The 17,508-nt window shown below is 45.3% G+C and overlaps 1 protein-coding gene across 2 annotated transcripts in view; it reads left to right on the top strand.

Annotated features, from left to right (window-relative positions):
• Positions 1-4,087: 4,087 nt before the first annotated feature.
• Positions 4,088-17,508, top strand: part of LOC135370698 (kappaPI-actitoxin-Avd3d-like) — a 36,504-nt gene continuing 23,083 nt past the window's right edge. The window contains exons 1-3 of one of the 2 annotated variants that reach the window (XM_064604499.1): positions 4,088-4,288; positions 7,857-7,913; positions 7,977-8,047. In XM_064604499.1, the coding sequence (XP_064460569.1) occupies positions 8,005-8,047 (43 nt within the window). In that variant the 5' untranslated portion in view covers positions 4,088-4,288; positions 7,857-7,913; positions 7,977-8,004. The remainder of the gene's footprint in view (positions 4,289-7,856; positions 7,914-7,976; positions 8,048-17,508) is intronic. The other variant, XR_010415433.1, reaches the window with a different exon arrangement.

Raw genomic sequence — 17,508 nt, 5'->3', positions numbered from 1 at the left:
GAATATGTTACTAAACACGTATCATAGGCGATATACGCCGAAACATTCATCGATTCTAGTTAATGTTCAAACTTTACTACACAAGCTCCAGTGGGGTAGTGGTTAGGATGATCGTTTCACACGCCTTGGTCAATGCCAAAATCAGCAAAACAAGCACCCCGTACACGGGAACACGACCCTGCAACCTCCCGCGCTGCAAAACATGCAAGCACGTTCAACACGCTAACTCCATCAAAAGCACTGCGAGCAATTACACCCACCCCGTTAACCACGCATTCACATGCACAAGCTCCAATGTCATATACTGCATTGAATGCGGCGACTGCTCTATGCAATACATTGGTGAAACCGGCCAACAAATGAACAACCGCCTTACTGGACACAGAACCGACACGTCCAACAAACTCCCCAAAGCAGTCGCCAAACACTTTAACGTTCCTGGTCACAATTTTTACAACATTAAACTATATATTCTAGAAACCGGGTTTAGATCTACACGTGACAGACGTGATAGGGAGTCTGATCTCATATACAAGTTCAACGCTCTTCACCCGTCCGGTATCAACAAATCACAAGGCACCCTAGAAACACCTCACAAATAAAATATGCTTTTCCCTTCTACCTCCATTATCATCTGTTATGTTCTGCATGGCCACTGCTTTCTACTTTCTTTATTGCATGCCACAACTTTGCATTACAAATATACTTAAAAAGAAACACCCCTTTGCTGGTTCTGGAATTTTCCCCACGTAACCACTAACCTCCTTATCTTTCGCTATGCTTGCCAATTCTTGCCTGTTGTCCCGTTTCGTCCACGTGTTCGTGAACCTTCCATTTCTCTGTAACCGGTCTGTAGCCTAGATCACTACGTTCACATAATCCCCTCCACACTCTAACAAAGCAGCAATTCACTCCGGCCGTAAAAGCCCGTACGGAACCTTTCTTCCCTCCGGGCTGTTGACCCACAATTCGCATGAACCTTTAAACACGTCACACCTAACCCTTTAAATACCATGCCAATGATGAGGACGGTGCCCAGAAGAAGAACAGTCTCTGTTCGAAATATCGGCGGCTTCTGTCCTGAGGCAACTCCCTTTCTAGGTTGTATAGTTTTTTTTTATTATTATAATTCAATGACACGTTTTCTGGGACACCATGTATACAGGGTGTCCCAGGTTGTCTTGCGTACCAATCCTTTCGGCTCAGTACCATTATGAAGTCTGAAGTGTTCCCCATTCGAAAATCTCACAATGGAAGGCACAATATCAGTTTAGATAAAAGTCCGTTAGGTTACGGCACCAAGCTATTACTAGTGCCGTCAATCTTACCCTTACTACGTCCAATCTTACCCTTACTAAGCGTACAGTTCGACAAAATCGCAGACGCCGTATCCGTCAAGCTCTGTTTTATTCCTAGTACCCGTAAACGCGCTCGCTATAAGCGTAAAGGGCGGAATTTTATGCGTAAATGGGACGGAGGACATGATTTACTCTTATATCCTGACGCATACGATTTCGTCTTGACGGATAAACTGAAGCTCGGCGTTGGAGTATTAGCACTTTATGCCTATATTGACGCATATTGTTTTTCAATTGTTATACGGGCCCTACCTTCTGAGAACACGTGCATGGTTCCGTGTGGAAAGCGTCTTTCCTTTCGCTTGGTTAACGGTCACTCTGGCTTCTGGCGTCTCATATTATCCATTTACGCCTATATTGACGCTTATTGTTTTTCAATTGTTATACGGGCCCCGCCTTCTGAGAACACGTGCATGGTTCAGTGTGCAGAGCGTCTTCTCTTTCGCTTCGTTAACGGTCACTCTAGCTTCTGGCGTATCACGGTCTCACGGTCATGCACGGTCTAGCAAATGTAAGTTGTCACATTCTGCGCTGGGTGTCTGTAGTTTTTTTTTAAATTTCATATTTCATTTCTGTCAAACTTATCACAGGAAGAGATGGCATCGAACGCGACAACGTCGCACGATATATGGGCAAGGCACGCGGACGACGCTGCTTGAACAGTTGTGATTCTGCAAGCTTTCTCCGCGCTACAAATTCGTATGCGTACGCCCATTGTCCACAAGGTGACTCTTTTTGTTCTCGTTTTTCTCGGATGTGCGTTTCTCCCCGTTGAAGCCTCCTCAATCCGTTCTTGTAATAGGAGTTCGGATGATTATTGCTGATTATACCGCAGCATGATGTGTTGACATGAAGCAAATCGGGTTTTTGACGGTTACGATTTTCGATAACTTGGTGCAGGTGGTGGTTGTGGTGGTGCTGCAAAACACGTGTGGAACCTCACTTCTTAAACAGCTGAATTGAGCTACGCGTGTAACATTATTCGGTTAACTGTTATCTTAAAGAACTAGAGTGTTTCCAGTTATAGTAATGTTATCCGAATGAAACAGGGACGGAGTAGGCCTGTTATATAGCTCTACAGGACGAATATGTGATCAAATAAGAGCCCAAGATTTCCCTTTACACGTGAGCAGTAAAAATTAAACAAGTCAGAAACATGAGAAGTAGAGAAGGAGCGTACGCAGAACGGTGCCTGTTTGACTGGTCGTGGTTTGAAAAGTAAATGTGGTTCTGCTTATTGGTAGTGCAGTTGTGTCGTGACACATTGCCTTTGTGTTGTGGATTAACTAGTACACTGCTGTGAGCTCGGACAGAGTAAGGCTGGCAGGCTTATTTTCGACATGCTTCAGTACGGTTTCAGATCGATTCACGCTGCGAAGGCAGTGTGCCGGCAAGTACTGTCGTCTATGTTACGCTGTCCATCTTATTAGGCTTGCTTTAAGTGTATCTTGCTGGCACTGTGCGTGTGAAAAAAGAGATTTTGGGAACAGAAAGTAGGAGGACTACACCGCTTCATCAGCGTGGACTCTATTTGCAATAAGTGTTCATCCATTTCTCATTTCTCTCGCTAAATGGCTACCTCACCGCTAAAGACGTCAATGCAGACAACAGCAGTAAGCTATTAGCCACGCATTTCCTGATAAAAGCAGTTTTATGGAACATATAAAACGGAAGCGTTGAACCGGTTCGCGAACCGGTTCGGGGCTGCGAACCGGTTTGCGAACCGGTTCGATTTTTGGCGTGGCCGAACCGGAACTGAACCGGAACGAAATCAAAACAACGCGAACCCGAACCCGAACCGAACCCGTATTTTTTGCGGTTCGACACCCTGTATAAAAGTGAACGGGCTTCCGTCCGTATACATGCTTCGTGCACCTATGTGGTACTGCTGACGAGTCTCGGATGATACCAACTGTTTTTTCATGCCCTGTGAGATTCGTATCATCGAGATCATGTTGTAGCAGCTGTTCTTTTTCTCCTATGAAACAATTTCGCATGGTATGCCGTGTTTACACAGGGAATTGCACCGCCAGAATGCCGCACAGTACGCATCGTATCTGGGAACCTTAGGCGCCGCGTGATGTCAGCGTCCCTTGGGCAGGCAATAGCTGCAATGCAAAATTAACAGGCAATACGATTTTCCATCTACTGCTCTGGAAACTTCTTCCTGGTGCTTTTGGCAATCGGGAACCACATACCCTTTCCAGAACAGCCGCCGGAAAACCGCATTGCGGGTCATTTCAGAATTGCAGCCATTGCCAGTACAAGGACCGTGAGGTCACGTGACGTCTACGGTGCTCAGGTTTGCCGCATAATATGTGGTATTTTTAGGTGCAGTAAGCGGTATCACAAGGGTAGCCAAACAGCCCATAGAATAACCGGCATCGAACACCGCTTAAAATAGGGGTAAAAAAATTGACGATTTTTTACGCTTACTATCCGTCATACTTTTATGCGTAAGGTGTTGACCCTTATAATATGGGTAAAAAATTTGACGATTTTGGACCCTTACTATCCGGTTTCTTTGGGAGAGTGTATTGACCCTGTTTTTCAAAATCACTTAACAGTATCACCGTGGACGTGTATCCCGTTCGTTTTAGATAAAAGCGACTGATTAAGACTTCCTCAAGACTAACAAGCCTTCTTTTCCGGCACGTGGAGTCCTTTAGCCGACAGAAAACGGAGCCGTATAGTGGGCGTACATTGGACATCCTGTTTCCGAAAACGTCTGAAGGACGTCTGAGGCGGCTGCTCCAGGAGCGTTGGAGATATGTTGTAGATGGAGAGGTCATAGACGTGGCTGTGACACAGCGCTTGCACTCCTAGGCACACTTGTACTTGCTATTTCCTGCAGCCGCTGTGGGAAGTTTATAAACGACAGCAAGGCATAGAAGACTACCAGTGCCGGCAACGATTCCAGTCTGTGAAACGTAAGTGTCATTCTGCTCCTTGTATGTCTGCTTTACAATATTATTATGTAAGATATCCCGGAGTTTATTTTAACTTGTAACTACCTACAAAACTGCAGCAATCTGAAAGAATAATAATTCGCAATGTACAGACAAAGAAGCATATAGAAGAAGTAAAGGAGGAAAAAACAACGGTATTTTATGGTACGCTACACACAACTAAACAATATGTGTGTAATACATTTGCAATAACTACGAACATAATATACTTATGGATGAATACAATCAATTTGTTATACACCGTAGCGTACATAATACTGCTATAGTTGGATTAGTGTATTATATAACGCCCATCGGACTGAAAATATTACAATTATTTGATGTGATCACAGCGATGTTGCGGCAATGCTGGTTGGTGTTGACCAATTTCATGGTCGTTACACTGGATGCCCTCTGATAATGTGCTGAATACGCGTTGATTCCTTTTCGATGAATTTGAGATAGTAGATAAGCGTTTCAGACACAGATTGTTGACGCGTACTCTAATTATACTCCTTTTGTAGATGAGGGAGAAGTTTCGTTCTAGGTACCCCAGCATCCAAATGTTTTCCTTTTTAATGACGTATTCGACATGAGTAATCCAATTCACGTTAGTAGTGGTGTGATTGTCTAGATGGTCATTCGATACAATTCGAGAATGACAGCGTGAAGACGTAGATAAGCTGATGGAGGGGCGAAAGACGCGCACGTGTTTACACTTTTTTACATTTAGGGTTATTTACCACGTGCGGCACCAGGAGGAGATACCGTAGATGGCAAACAGAAGAGTACGAGCGTCGTTGTCGTTTAAATAAGTGAAAATCAATAAGTGAATCGCAGCAGAAACTCCGTTACGTAGGCCACTGCTGTGGACTAATAATATAGTTGGGCCCACGCTACCTAAAGGAACGCCCGAAGGCACAACTGGGTGAAAAGCAGAGTTAACACCATCTGCGCTGACGAACTGTTGACAATGTGTGAGAAGGCTTTCGAACCCTCTTAGTACATAGGTATCTAATTCTATCATGTGGAGGTTCAGTAATTATAACCATAAGGAGAATGTACCTATAAGGCTAGCTAAATCCAGGAATCTGCAATCTGGTAGGCAGAAGTGATCGAGAAGAACGTCAGACTGATGACAAAATAAAAGAAGTCCCGTTTTACATGAACATGACTTATGAAAACCATGTTAAGCGATATGAAAAAAAAAATCAGTTAGGTATGAGTTTGAAGGGAAGTGCCTCAGGACGAGAGCTGCCGATATTTCGAACAGAGACTGTTCATCCTGGGCGAGAACAGTCTCTGTTCGAAATATCAGTGGCTTTCGTCCCGACGCACTTCTCTTGAATCTTCCTTACCGGTTCGCGGGATTTTCTACCCGCCTAAGTTAGGTACGAGGATATTTATAATTTCCGATACGAGGACCGACGAGACGAATTACGGGGCCCGGGGATGGGTCCTGTTCGGGCCGCCCTCATGACGTCTCCGTAACATAGTCTAAGTATTTGTTTTTTATATGATTACGGGTGTTTGGCTTCGACACATCTCCGGCCTTGGGCACCGCTCGATATTTTACAATCGAAAGATACGGCTGGTTGTACAGGTTTGCACAAATGTTTACGGAACACGGCACTGGCGTATTTCTACATCGCAGCGGCCCCCTGTTGGCTATCACGAAGAACTCGAATAACAAATGGATGACAAAATATTCTATATTCTATCAGCACTGTGCCTGTTCCTGTTTGCTACTGGGGTGTAGCTCCAATGAAGAAATGCGGCACCCCGGTGTTCCGTAAACATTTGTCCCAAGCTGTACGTTCTGCAGATTATGCTTTGTTACTGAACAGAAAACAGCCTTGTAGTCATACTCTGCTATATGTAATTTCATATGGTCTTTGACAGCCAGATAGACATTTCTCCGTCTGCATAGTGATTTTAAATCGAGAAACTGATATGTAAACGAATTCTGCCTCCTGCTGGCTAAGTACCAGAAGCATATAAATAATAATAATAATTAATGATTTGGAGTAGATTTACATATAAATAAGCACATAAATAAGAGGTGAACAAGGCCGGCTGGTACACCAGAACAGCAAGGACGACGAAAGTGGCAGGGAGAAAGAAAGGGAACGTCGAACTGTCAACCTTTAATGCGGCAGAGTCAAGGACATAGCAAAACAATAGCCAAACAATGGACAAAATTACAACATTGGCCCCGACGGGAACTAGAGAGTGGCAACCAGTTTACTCAACCGAGTTGCAACCTGCTATCTATGAATGATTTTTGCTTGTACGACTATAACATATTGCCTGGCAGGTTTGGGTTGTGTATTCGGTCCCTCTCTCCTGTGGAAAAAGGAACATAGGAGAGACGGGCCGTTGTCTAAATGAAAGGTCCCATGAGCAGAACAAAGCGACGAAGACTGAGACAGATTCTCAGCTAGTTGTACATGCCGTGCAATGCGGCTGCTCACCGGGGTATGTGTCGACTAAAAGATTCTCTTAGAGTGCAGCCCTTCCAGGCGTCCGTCCCAGCGTTGAGCGGCTTCGGCGGTGTAACCTGCAGAGCGAACAAAGAGCGAATTGAAGGGTGAAGGTACGGGGGAGCACGAGGAGGAAAGCGAAGGGGGAGCGTACGGCGAGAGTGAAGAGGGCGCGAGGAGGTAAGCGAAGAAGGAAGGCACGCTTGGGAAGCCAGAACGCATCTTTGATTGCAGTTCCGTGAGCTTGGCTCCAAACTTGCGACTCGAACCGTGGCGGCCGCAAAATTGCACCTATGAAAAAGTCGTGTACTCTTATGCGAAAAATCATCCGCAAAAGTTGGTATGCGTGACACTGAGTCGCGCTACAGACATAACCGGGATGTAGATCGCCAATGTGAACAACGACCTCAGAACGACTTCACAACGACTTCACGGACAGGGATAGGAGTGCTACCTGAAGGAAGTAGTATGTGTGGAAAATAAAAAGGAAACAGTGGTGTATAACTCAACCTCAACAGCTGCGCTCAAATTTCGCATTACAGACTATTGTAATCGACCACTGCCTTTTTTTTTTTTTTGATCCGCTGATCGTCAGGTCCTACAGGTTGTAGATGCTTCGCAGATAGATAATTCTTGAAGCTCCTGTATCAGTACAGCCACGATGATTTTATCACACAAGCAAAAATGATTCGTAGATAAGAGCGTTTGTCTCGGTTAAGTAATCTCCTTCCCGCTCTCGAAAGTCACTGGATTGGAGAAAGTACTGCCATCCTCTCATCTTTGCCACCGCAACCTTTGAGGAGCAATGGCTGCCGCAGCATGCCAACAACTGCTGTGGCTACCATTCTTGTCCAAAGGTCGAGGCGGGAAAGGATGGCGTTACTTTCCCCAATCCAGTGACTTTGCTTCTCTCTAGTTCCCGCCAGGGCCGCTGTTGTACAACAACAATAACAACAACTTTATTTGGGGATGATGAATGGGGAGTAGCCGCTGTTGTAATTCTGTATGTTGTTTGGTGATGGACTATACTATGTCATATGATGGACCTTTATTATGTCCCATTAAAGGTTGAAAGTTGGACTTTCCCATTAAGTCTCCGTTTCACCCTCGTCGTCTTTGCTATTGTAAGTACCAGAACTTCGATAGTGTTAGTGCACGTATAAAAGTGGGCTAATTTCTTACTGAAGGTTCAGCCAGTGAAGAACATCCCGAACAATGAAGGTTGCTTTCGTTATCCTGTTGATCTTCGTCGTTTCATGTGAGTACACATGCACTGTACGTGTTTCAAGTGTTCCGAAAATTACTGGTGTGCGTGATCATCATTTGCTGGTAATCCGCCCGCTACGGTGTCCTGGTCGAACTCGGTCGTGGATGCCAGCAGCCTTTTGGCAGGGTAAGGAACCTTAGACACGTCCCCCTCCACTGTAAATACCGTGTGTCTTGCACAAGTTCGTCCGACGGTGAGGGCAATTTGGCTGTCGCCACTCCCACCGATCCCCCCACCGATCTATGTTGTGTGTGTGTGTGGGGGGGGGGGGGTCACCCCATTTTCGTGCACGGTGATCGGGCAGGTTGCCTAGTATTATTCAGTCAGACTTTTACAGGATCAGCATGCCCTCTTGCAGTCAGAAAAACTTAAAAAATGCAAGCGGTTCTCACACTACATGAGAGATGGACTTAACCTCTTTCCCGATCCTGGGGGGAGTTGAAGCCCCGAAGCCGCAGGCCTGGCTACGCCTCTGCTCACTTGTATCCGCCTTGATGAGAAGTAGAAATGTTCTATTTAACCGCATATCGCAGTGCTTTGACATATTTGGGGTAATTCTGCACATCCTGTTGTTCGTGTCATTCTAGTACGCCAACCTTCTGTACAGATAAATTTGTACTAATCCATCGAACTTTAGCTCAACCCTTCCCCGCTGTGGCGATGAACTTCCAAAATCTATTGGCGTGCGCCGAGTTTTCTGCACACGTTAAAGAAGCTGATGAAAATTAGTCCTCCGTGGCGTCACTCATGATCTTAGTTATCACCCGATGTAAAGCCACGAATTACCTCAATATTCAAATCAAGCATAATCCAAGGAACACAACGCCAGTTGTCACCCTCCAGCATGCAGAAATTGTATGTTCATTTTTGGACGTCTGATCATACAAGAGCCTGCAGAGGGCTTACCCACATGAACCGCAAAAATTAGATTACGCGTTATCGGTGCCTGGTGTTTACTTTCATTTTACCTCACATCATTACAGTGATACAAAATAGCCAGTCGTCAATAACCGGCAAGAACAACGGATGGTAGCTGTCCTTCTACGATGCAGGCCTGCGTGATTTGAAAATTTATCCGAAATATATATATATATATATATATATATATATATATATATATAGCTCTGGCAATTTTTTTCCTTTTACACTTCACTGGCTTTGCACTGGGCTTTCAGTGAGTGAGTTATCTCACCCTGACGGGAGGAATCACGTGTTACGTGACCTTCTGACGCCATCCACTCAAACGTTGCCTGCCTGCGTACTGTTGATGAGGCCCAACAAGGCCGAAAAAGCTGTCCAGTACTGGCATGGCGACGTTTGAGTTACAAACATATGCTATACGTGCAGCCAAAGAGCTCTGGCTATTTTTTTCCTTTTACACTTCACTGGCTTTGCACTGGGCTTTCAGTGAGTGAGTTATCTCACCCTGACGGGAGGAATCACGTGTTACGTGACCTTCTGACGCAATCCACTCAAACGTTGCCTGCCTGCGTACTGTTGATGAGGCCCAACAAGGCCGAAACAGCTGTCCAGTACTGGCATGGCGACGTTTGAGTTACAAACATATGCTATACGTGCAGCCAAAGAGCTCTGGCTATTTTTTTCCTTTTACACTTCACTGGCTTTGCACTGGGCTTTCAGTGAGTGAGTTATCTCACCCTGACGGGAGGAATCACGTGTTACGTGACGTTCTGACGCCATCCACTCAAACGTTGCCTGCCTGCGTACTGTTGATGAGGCCCAACAAGGCCGAAACAGCTGTCCAGTACTGGCATGGCGACGTTTGAGTTACAAACATATGCTATACGTGCAGCCAAAGAGCTCTGGCTATTTTTTTCCTCTTACACTTCACTGGCTTTGCACTGGGCTTTCAGTGAGTGAGTTATCTCACCCTGACGGGAGGAATCACGTGTTACGTGACCTTCTGACGCCATCCACTCAAACGTTGCCTGCCTGCGTACTGTTGATGAGGCCCAACAAGGCCGAAACAGCTGTCCCGTACTGGCATGGCGACGTTTGAGTTATATCTTGAAAAGTTGGATCGGACGACTACGTAATTATAGTTGAAATAAATGGAGACAGAAGACGAAAGTAGGGGAAGTAACAAAAAAGGGGTTTATTAAAACTTAAAAATCATAAAAGTTAGGGAGGATGTCTACGTTACGGCGGAAGCTCCGCCTTCTTCGGGACACAACCTTTAGCTCTTTTGTCCCGAAGAAGGCGGAGCTTCCGCCGTAACGTAGACATCCTCCCTAACTTTTATGATTTTTAAGTTTTAATAAACCCCTTTTTTGTTACTTCCCCTACTTTCGTCTTCTGTCTCCCATTTATTTCAACTATATATATATATATATATATATATATATATACGAGGGGCGTTCAAGTCAAACCGTGACTTTCTGTCTCCTTCTCCTGAGTGTACAAATGGCTCCCGCTACTTCTTTTTCATCATTTTCACACGCGTTCACCACGTAGTGGTCCAAAGTTTGTGCAAAACAGAAGGTACGTGCTAGACAAGATGGCCGACAAGGAGGTGAGCGCGCACATCGAACAGCGAATTGTCATACAATTTCTCGTGAATGAAGGCGTAAATCATCTGAAATTCACAGAAGACTTCAGGCTCAGTATGGCCATGGTACACTTAGCCGCAGCAAAGCGTTTGAGCGATGCAAACGGTTCCGAGACGGCCGTACATCAGTGCAGGACGATCCCGGCCGGGGCGGCTCTGAGCCCAGTGTCAGTTCCTGAGAACGTCCAACTTGTGGAGCGCCTGATCCTCAAGGACGAACGAATAACATGTCTCGAACTGGCTCGAAAGACGGACTTTTCTGTGGGAACGTTGGACACTATCATTCATGAACACCTCCAGTTTCGGAAAACCGGGCCTCATCACCAAAGGAGTCCTCCTCCTACAGGACAATGCACGCCCGCATACCGCGCATCTCACGACACGCACCTTACAGGAACTTCGCTGGGAGTTGCTGCCACATCCCCCTTACAGTCCAGACCTCGCCCCCAGCGATTTCCATCTCTTCGGGCCACTGAAGGCGTACCTTGGGGGCCGCCACTTCAGCTGCGACGACGATGTCGAGAATGCGGTCCGATCATGGCTGCTACGCGTCGGTAAGGATTTCTACGCTGATGACATCCAAGCCCCGTCAAACGCTGGGACAAGTGCATTAGTGCCAGCTGGAGATTACACAGAAAAATAAAACTAATTTCTCGCCTGTAAGTTCATTTTACTTTTGCGATAAATGAAAAGTCCCGATATGACTTGAACGCCCCTCGTATATATATATATATATTCTTGAAGGTCTTGAAGATTCAGACGGCGCCGTATTAATACACAGAAGAAATAAGTTCGCACAGAGCACCACCAAAGGAATATTTTCAGATGACTTCATTTAATTCATTTTGAAATTACACAGACACGACGTTTCGAACGGTGGACCGTTCTTTTTCAAGTGAAAAGATACAATGAGTTGGTCAAACAGAAAACACTCACTTTCGTGTGCTTCGACAGTGGTGGGGGAAGGGAAATCGCAGTGCGTTGAGGTTGCCGAAGGGAGGTCATAAATTCTGTGTGCGGGGTCCTGTCGAGTATGTTTCGCACGTGGGTGTTTTTTTTTTTTTTTTTTTTTTTTGGGGGGGGGGGGTCTTTCCCTAAGACGCATTTGTGTGGAAAAGACTCGTTTGCGTCGCGTAAACGGGTGTAGCTTCTTGTTGTGTTGTAGACGTTATTATTTCTTCATGTTTTTCACAGTGGACAGCGATCCCGGGTGTTCGTTTAGTGCCGGATTGAATTTATGTATTAAAAATGATTCCTTCATTTCACGATCCCTATCGCTCTTGAATCCGGATTGTAATATGGCAATAGAGAGTTTCTCAATCGCATGTTCTGGAAGGGCCATATGCCTAGACAGCGGGAGTTCCGGTTTTGTTTTGGTGTGGGACTTGTGGTTGTTGAAGCGAATTCTGAATGATGTGCAGGTTTGTCCAATGTATTGAGCTTGGCATATAGTGCAATGTAGAAGGTATATTACGTTTTGAGTCCCACAGTCAAAACTGCCATTGATATGGAATTTGAAGCTAGTGGTAGTGCTGGTAACATCCCGTGCTGACAACATGAGGGAACAAATTTTGCAGCGGGGTTTTTTGCAAGGCCTGCAGCCAAGGAATTCTTTTTGTTCCCTCGTGACTTTTGAGTTCACCAGTACGTCCCGTAAGTTTCGCGGTCGTCTATAAACAATCTTGGGAGCCTCTGGGAAGACTTCCCGAAGATGTTCAGATTGGTGCAGAATATTGAGATGGCGTTTCAGAATGGATCCGATGCCAACTACATTTTGATTGTAGGTTAAAGTTAAGCTCGGCGCGCAGTACTCATCGGTTTTTGAGGAAGCTGTGGGCTGGTTGGGACCTAAACGCCGAGCTTTTTCAATTGCGTCATTAACGACATCGGGAGGGTAGTTGCGATCGGCGAATGCGTGCCGTAGATCACCTAGGTTTTGCTCGAGGTCGCTGTCCTCTGTGCAGATACGCCGGTATCTGCATGCTTGACTATAAGGTAGAGAGAGTTTGCAGTGACGGGGGTGTGAGCTATTAAAGTGTAAGTATTGCTGACTGTCAGTTGGTTTTCGGTACACCTTAGTTTCCAGTGATTGGTCACTGACTGTTACTGTGACGTCCAGAAAGTTCGTAGTTGTGGTCCAATAGTGGTGGGTGAAATTAATGCTGGGGTGCGCGTTGTTGAAGTCCCGAATGAATTCCAGTAGTGAACTCTCAGTCTTGTCCCAGATTATGAATATGTCATCGATATACCTCTTATAGAGAAATGGTCTGATGTGGCACCGCGACAGAAAACATGTTTCCAATTTACCCATGAAGGTGTTCGCGTAGTTTGGGGCCATTTTTGTGCCCATAGCTGTGCCATTTATCTGGACGTAGTGTTGGCCATTAAATTCGAAGTTGTTCAGCGTTAGTATCATTTCCAATAGTACCTTCAGTGTGGCGCTGTCCACGTGGTAGGGACTGTCCGACGGTGATTTCGTGTAGGCTTCCAGCAAAACCTAGGTGATCTACGGCACGCATTCGCCGATCGCAACTACCCTCCCGATGTCGTTAATGACGCAATTGAAAAAGCTCGGCGTTTAGGTCCCAACCAGCCCACAGCTTCCTCAAAAACCGATGAGTACTGCGCGCCGAGCTTAACTTTAACCTACAATCAAAATGTAGTTGGCATCGGATCCATTCTGAAACGCCATCTCAATATTCTGCACCAATCTGAACATCTTCGGGAAGTCTTCCCAGAGGCTCCCAAGATTGTTTATAGACGACCGCGAAACTAACGGGACGTACTGGTGAACTCAAAAGTCACGAGGGAACAAAAAGAATTCCTTGGCTGCAGGCCTTGCAAAAAACCCCGCTGCAAAATTTGTTCCCTCATGTTGTCAGCACGGGATGTTACCAGCACTACCACTAGCTTCAAATTCCATATCAATGGCAGTTTTGACTGTGGGACTCAAAACGTAATATACCTTCTACATTGCACTATATGCCAAGCTCAATACATTGGACAAACCTGCACATGATTCAGAATTCGCTTCAACAACCACAAGTCCCACACCAAAACAAAACCGGAACTCCCGCTGTCTAGGCATATGGCCCTTCCAGAACATGCAATTGAGAAACTCTCTATTGCCATATTACAATCCGGATTCAAGAGCGAGACGCAAACGAGTCCTTTCCACACAAATGCGTCTTAGGGAAAGACCCCCCCCCCAAAAAAAAAAAAACCCACCCACGTGCGAAACACACTCGACAGGACCCCGCACACAGAATTTATGACCTCCCTTCGGCAACCTCAACGCACTGCGATTTCCCTTCCCCCACCACTGTCGAAGCACACGAAAGTGAGTGTTTTCTGTTTGACCAACTCATTATATCTTTTCACTTGAAAAAGAACGGTCCACCGTTCGAAACGTCGTGTCTGTGTAATTTCAAAATGAATTAAATGAAGTCATCTGAAAATATTCCTTTGGTGGTGCTCTGTGCGAACTTATTTCTTCTATATATATATATAGAGAGAGAAGTTCAAAAAAAGACGCGGAAACAGATTTTAGGGAAGTTAAAAACACTAGTTTATTACATGGGGAGACGTTAAAAAGAAAAATGGGCAAGGGGTCGACGTTTCGACAGTGGCACTGTCTTCGTCAGGACAAAAGATGCGTAGCTGATTACACATTTCTTAAATAGGTTTGCTACATGACGTCATAATCGGTACGGGCACGCCACAGGCGTTTGTCAGTGAGTCAGATTCGGGAATATTCCAGAAGGTCAAGTCCGGGTGGTGATGTCATTCGCCGTAGGTCACTGTCCGCTTTGGGGAAAATTCCGGGCAGGGTGAGCGCTGCTTCAAACTTTGCTGAAAAAAAAAAAGAAAGAAAGAAAGAAAAACAGAAGGGAAAACGAAAAGGAGGAATGTGTAGCTCATCTAGGCGGTCAAATTTCTTACCGTTGAAAGTGCTCCCAGATCTTCGTTAATGGTTGATTGGAATTTGTAAATGAGATAAGATTCGCGTTGTTCCCTGCACCGATCTGAGCTAAAATTTGACTGGAGAATAAAAAGTGACACGTTATTTAGTGAATGACCTGGCTGTTTGAAATGGCGAGAGACCGGGAGGTTTGGCTTTTTGGTAACGTCAGATCGGTGGTTGTTGAACCTGATCCGAAATGATGTTTTAGTCTGACCTACGTATTGTGCTTGGCACATGCCGCACTGAATGACATAAATGACGTTAGATGAATTACAGTCGAAGTCACCAGTAATTTTGACGGAAAAATTGGAATTAGTACTTTTAAGTACTTGGGTGCTTTGCATTAATTTGCATATTTGACACCTTCGACCATCGCACGGGTGACAGCCGTTTCCTGGATGCGCTGCTTTGCTAACTTTAGAGCTAACTAGATTATCGTGCAGGTTGCGCGCGCGCCTGTAGGTTACCCGCGGTGGCTGAGGGAAAATTTGTCCCATGCGCTCTGATTGGAGAAGGATACTATGATGACGGTTTAGTATATTGTTAACGCTTGGAATATTGCTGCTAAATGTTAAGATGAGGTTTACGGAACCATTACCTAACACGCGTTTGTGGTTTTCGAACAGGGATTTGCGATCTGCTTTGCGGGCTTTGTTTAGAGCGTCGTCAACTAAGCTAGGTGGAAATTGACGACCGATGAATGTTTCCCTAAGTTGAGCTAGATTTCTGTCCAAGTCATCGTCACTGGAACAGATTCGCCTGTATCGAAGTGCTTGGCTGTAAGGGATGGCAAGTTTAGTATGACGCGGGTGACAACTGTTAAATGCTAGATACTGTTGAGAGACCGTAGGTTTACGGAACAGGTTTGTGGACAAGGCCCCGTTGGTTAACTTTACTTGGACATCGAGAAAGTTAACAGTTAAAGGGGAATAAGAATGAGTGAACTTGATGGCCGGATGTGCTTTGTTAAAGTCGCTGATAAATGTGATTAGGTCATCTTCTGAGTGTGGCCACACCATGAAGATGTCGTCGAGGAACCGTTTGTAAAGCGTGGGCTTCTTCAGGCGCTTAGACAGAAATTCTTCCTCTAGAGCTCCCATAAATATATTTGCATAGTTAGGTGCCATTTTTGTACCCATAGCCGTGCCATGAACTTGCAGGTAGTGCTTACCGTCAAATTCGAAGTTGTTATTTTTCAGAATAAGATTGAGAAATGTGCATAGGACACAAGGATCGTATGAGGTATCAGAATATTTTGAAAATGCCCTTTCAGCTGCAGCAATGCCATCCTCGTGGGGGATGTTAGTATATAGAGAGGAAACGTCTAGCGTGACTAGCAAACTGGAAGAAGGAGGCTGACATTCACTTAGAACTTGAAGAAAGTGATTGGTGTCCTTAATGTAGGATGGTAGTTTAGGAGGTATATCTTTAAGAAGGTGGTCAACAAAGCTTGAAATGTTCTCGGTAGCTGTACCGTTGCATGAAACTATTGGGCGCCCTGGATTTCCAGGTTTATGGATTTTAGGGAGCATATAAAACCTGCCCGCTGCGGCGTCTTTGGGGAGTAGATAATCGTATAGGGTGGAATCTATCTTTTTACTTGCTTTTAGATCTTTTAGACTGCGGATAATATAAGCCGTAATTTCCTCTGTAGGGTCAGCCTCGAGGAGTTTGTAGAACGATGCGCACGATAATTGCCGGATACCTCCGTTAATGTTAGTTTTTGTTGAGGATCTCATTCCACTTATCCTCAACAATGCTTCGGCCGCGTTAATCGAAGTCCTTATATCCCATTGTGAGGACGCCATAGCCCAATCATCCCAGCAGGCGAAAACTATCGACTGTAAATCTGTTCTAACAGACAACCACCAGTTAGAATTAGCACAATACGCAAAAGAAAGGGAGGAGGCAATTCGCAATGCAAAGCGGAGGAAGCTAGTCAGGGACAACGTTAATACTCCAGCTACGCTTGAACCCAGTGTGTCAGCTCAGGACTGTGATCTTATAAGTAATGCAGGTACAACCAATACGCCGTCGCAAAATCGTCAACCGCTTGCTAGAAAAACAGGTCCCACCCCAGCAGCCTCATCTGCAGAGATGCTACCTCAGAAGTCCCATAACGTCGTTAATTTATCGTCCCACGAACTTACCGATTTGGAAATATCACTACTCAGCCGTGGTCTCTCATTCTGCCCCAGTAACAACAAGCTAGATGAATACCAACTTTATCTGGACTTAGATAATTTCGCCGCCGTCCACGCCTGAAGGAATACTTTCATGACAAACCTAAGTCAGATTCCAACCCATTTAAACCGCTATCCAACTTTACGCCAGAGGCTAACCGTGAAAAGGCTCTGGACATGTACATCCGTGCAGTTCAAAAAGATATCATTAACGCTTACAATAAATCATACAACAGCAAATCGAAGCCAAATCTAACGCCGGCTGAGCAGCGCAGCCTTTCTGAACTTCGGGACCGCAGTGACATAGTCATTAAAAAAGCTGATAAAGGTGGTGCAATCGTAGTAATGGACAAAGAAAACTACATTAACGAAGGTATCCGGCAATTATCGTGCGCATCGTTCTAAAAACTCCTCGAGGCTGACCCTACAGAGGAAATTACGGCTTATATTATCCGCAGTCTAAAAGATCTAAAAGCAAGTAAAAAGATAGATTCCACCCTATACGATTATCTACTCCCCAAAGACCCCGCAGCGGGCAGGTTTTATATGCTCCCTAAAATCCATAAACCTGGAAATCCAGGGCGCCCAATAGTTTCATGCAACGGTACAGCTACCGAGAACATTTCAAGCTTTGTTGACCATCTTCTTAAAGATATACCTCCTAAACTACCATCCTACATTAAGGACACCAATCACTTTCTTCAAGTTCTAAGTGAATGTCAGCCTCCTTCTTCCA

This window comes from Ornithodoros turicata, chromosome 1, assembly GCF_037126465.1.
Source record: "Ornithodoros turicata isolate Travis chromosome 1, ASM3712646v1, whole genome shotgun sequence".
NCBI lineage: Eukaryota > Metazoa > Arthropoda > Arachnida > Ixodida > Argasidae > Ornithodoros > Ornithodoros turicata.
This window is presented reverse-complemented; position numbering and strand designations above follow the sequence as displayed.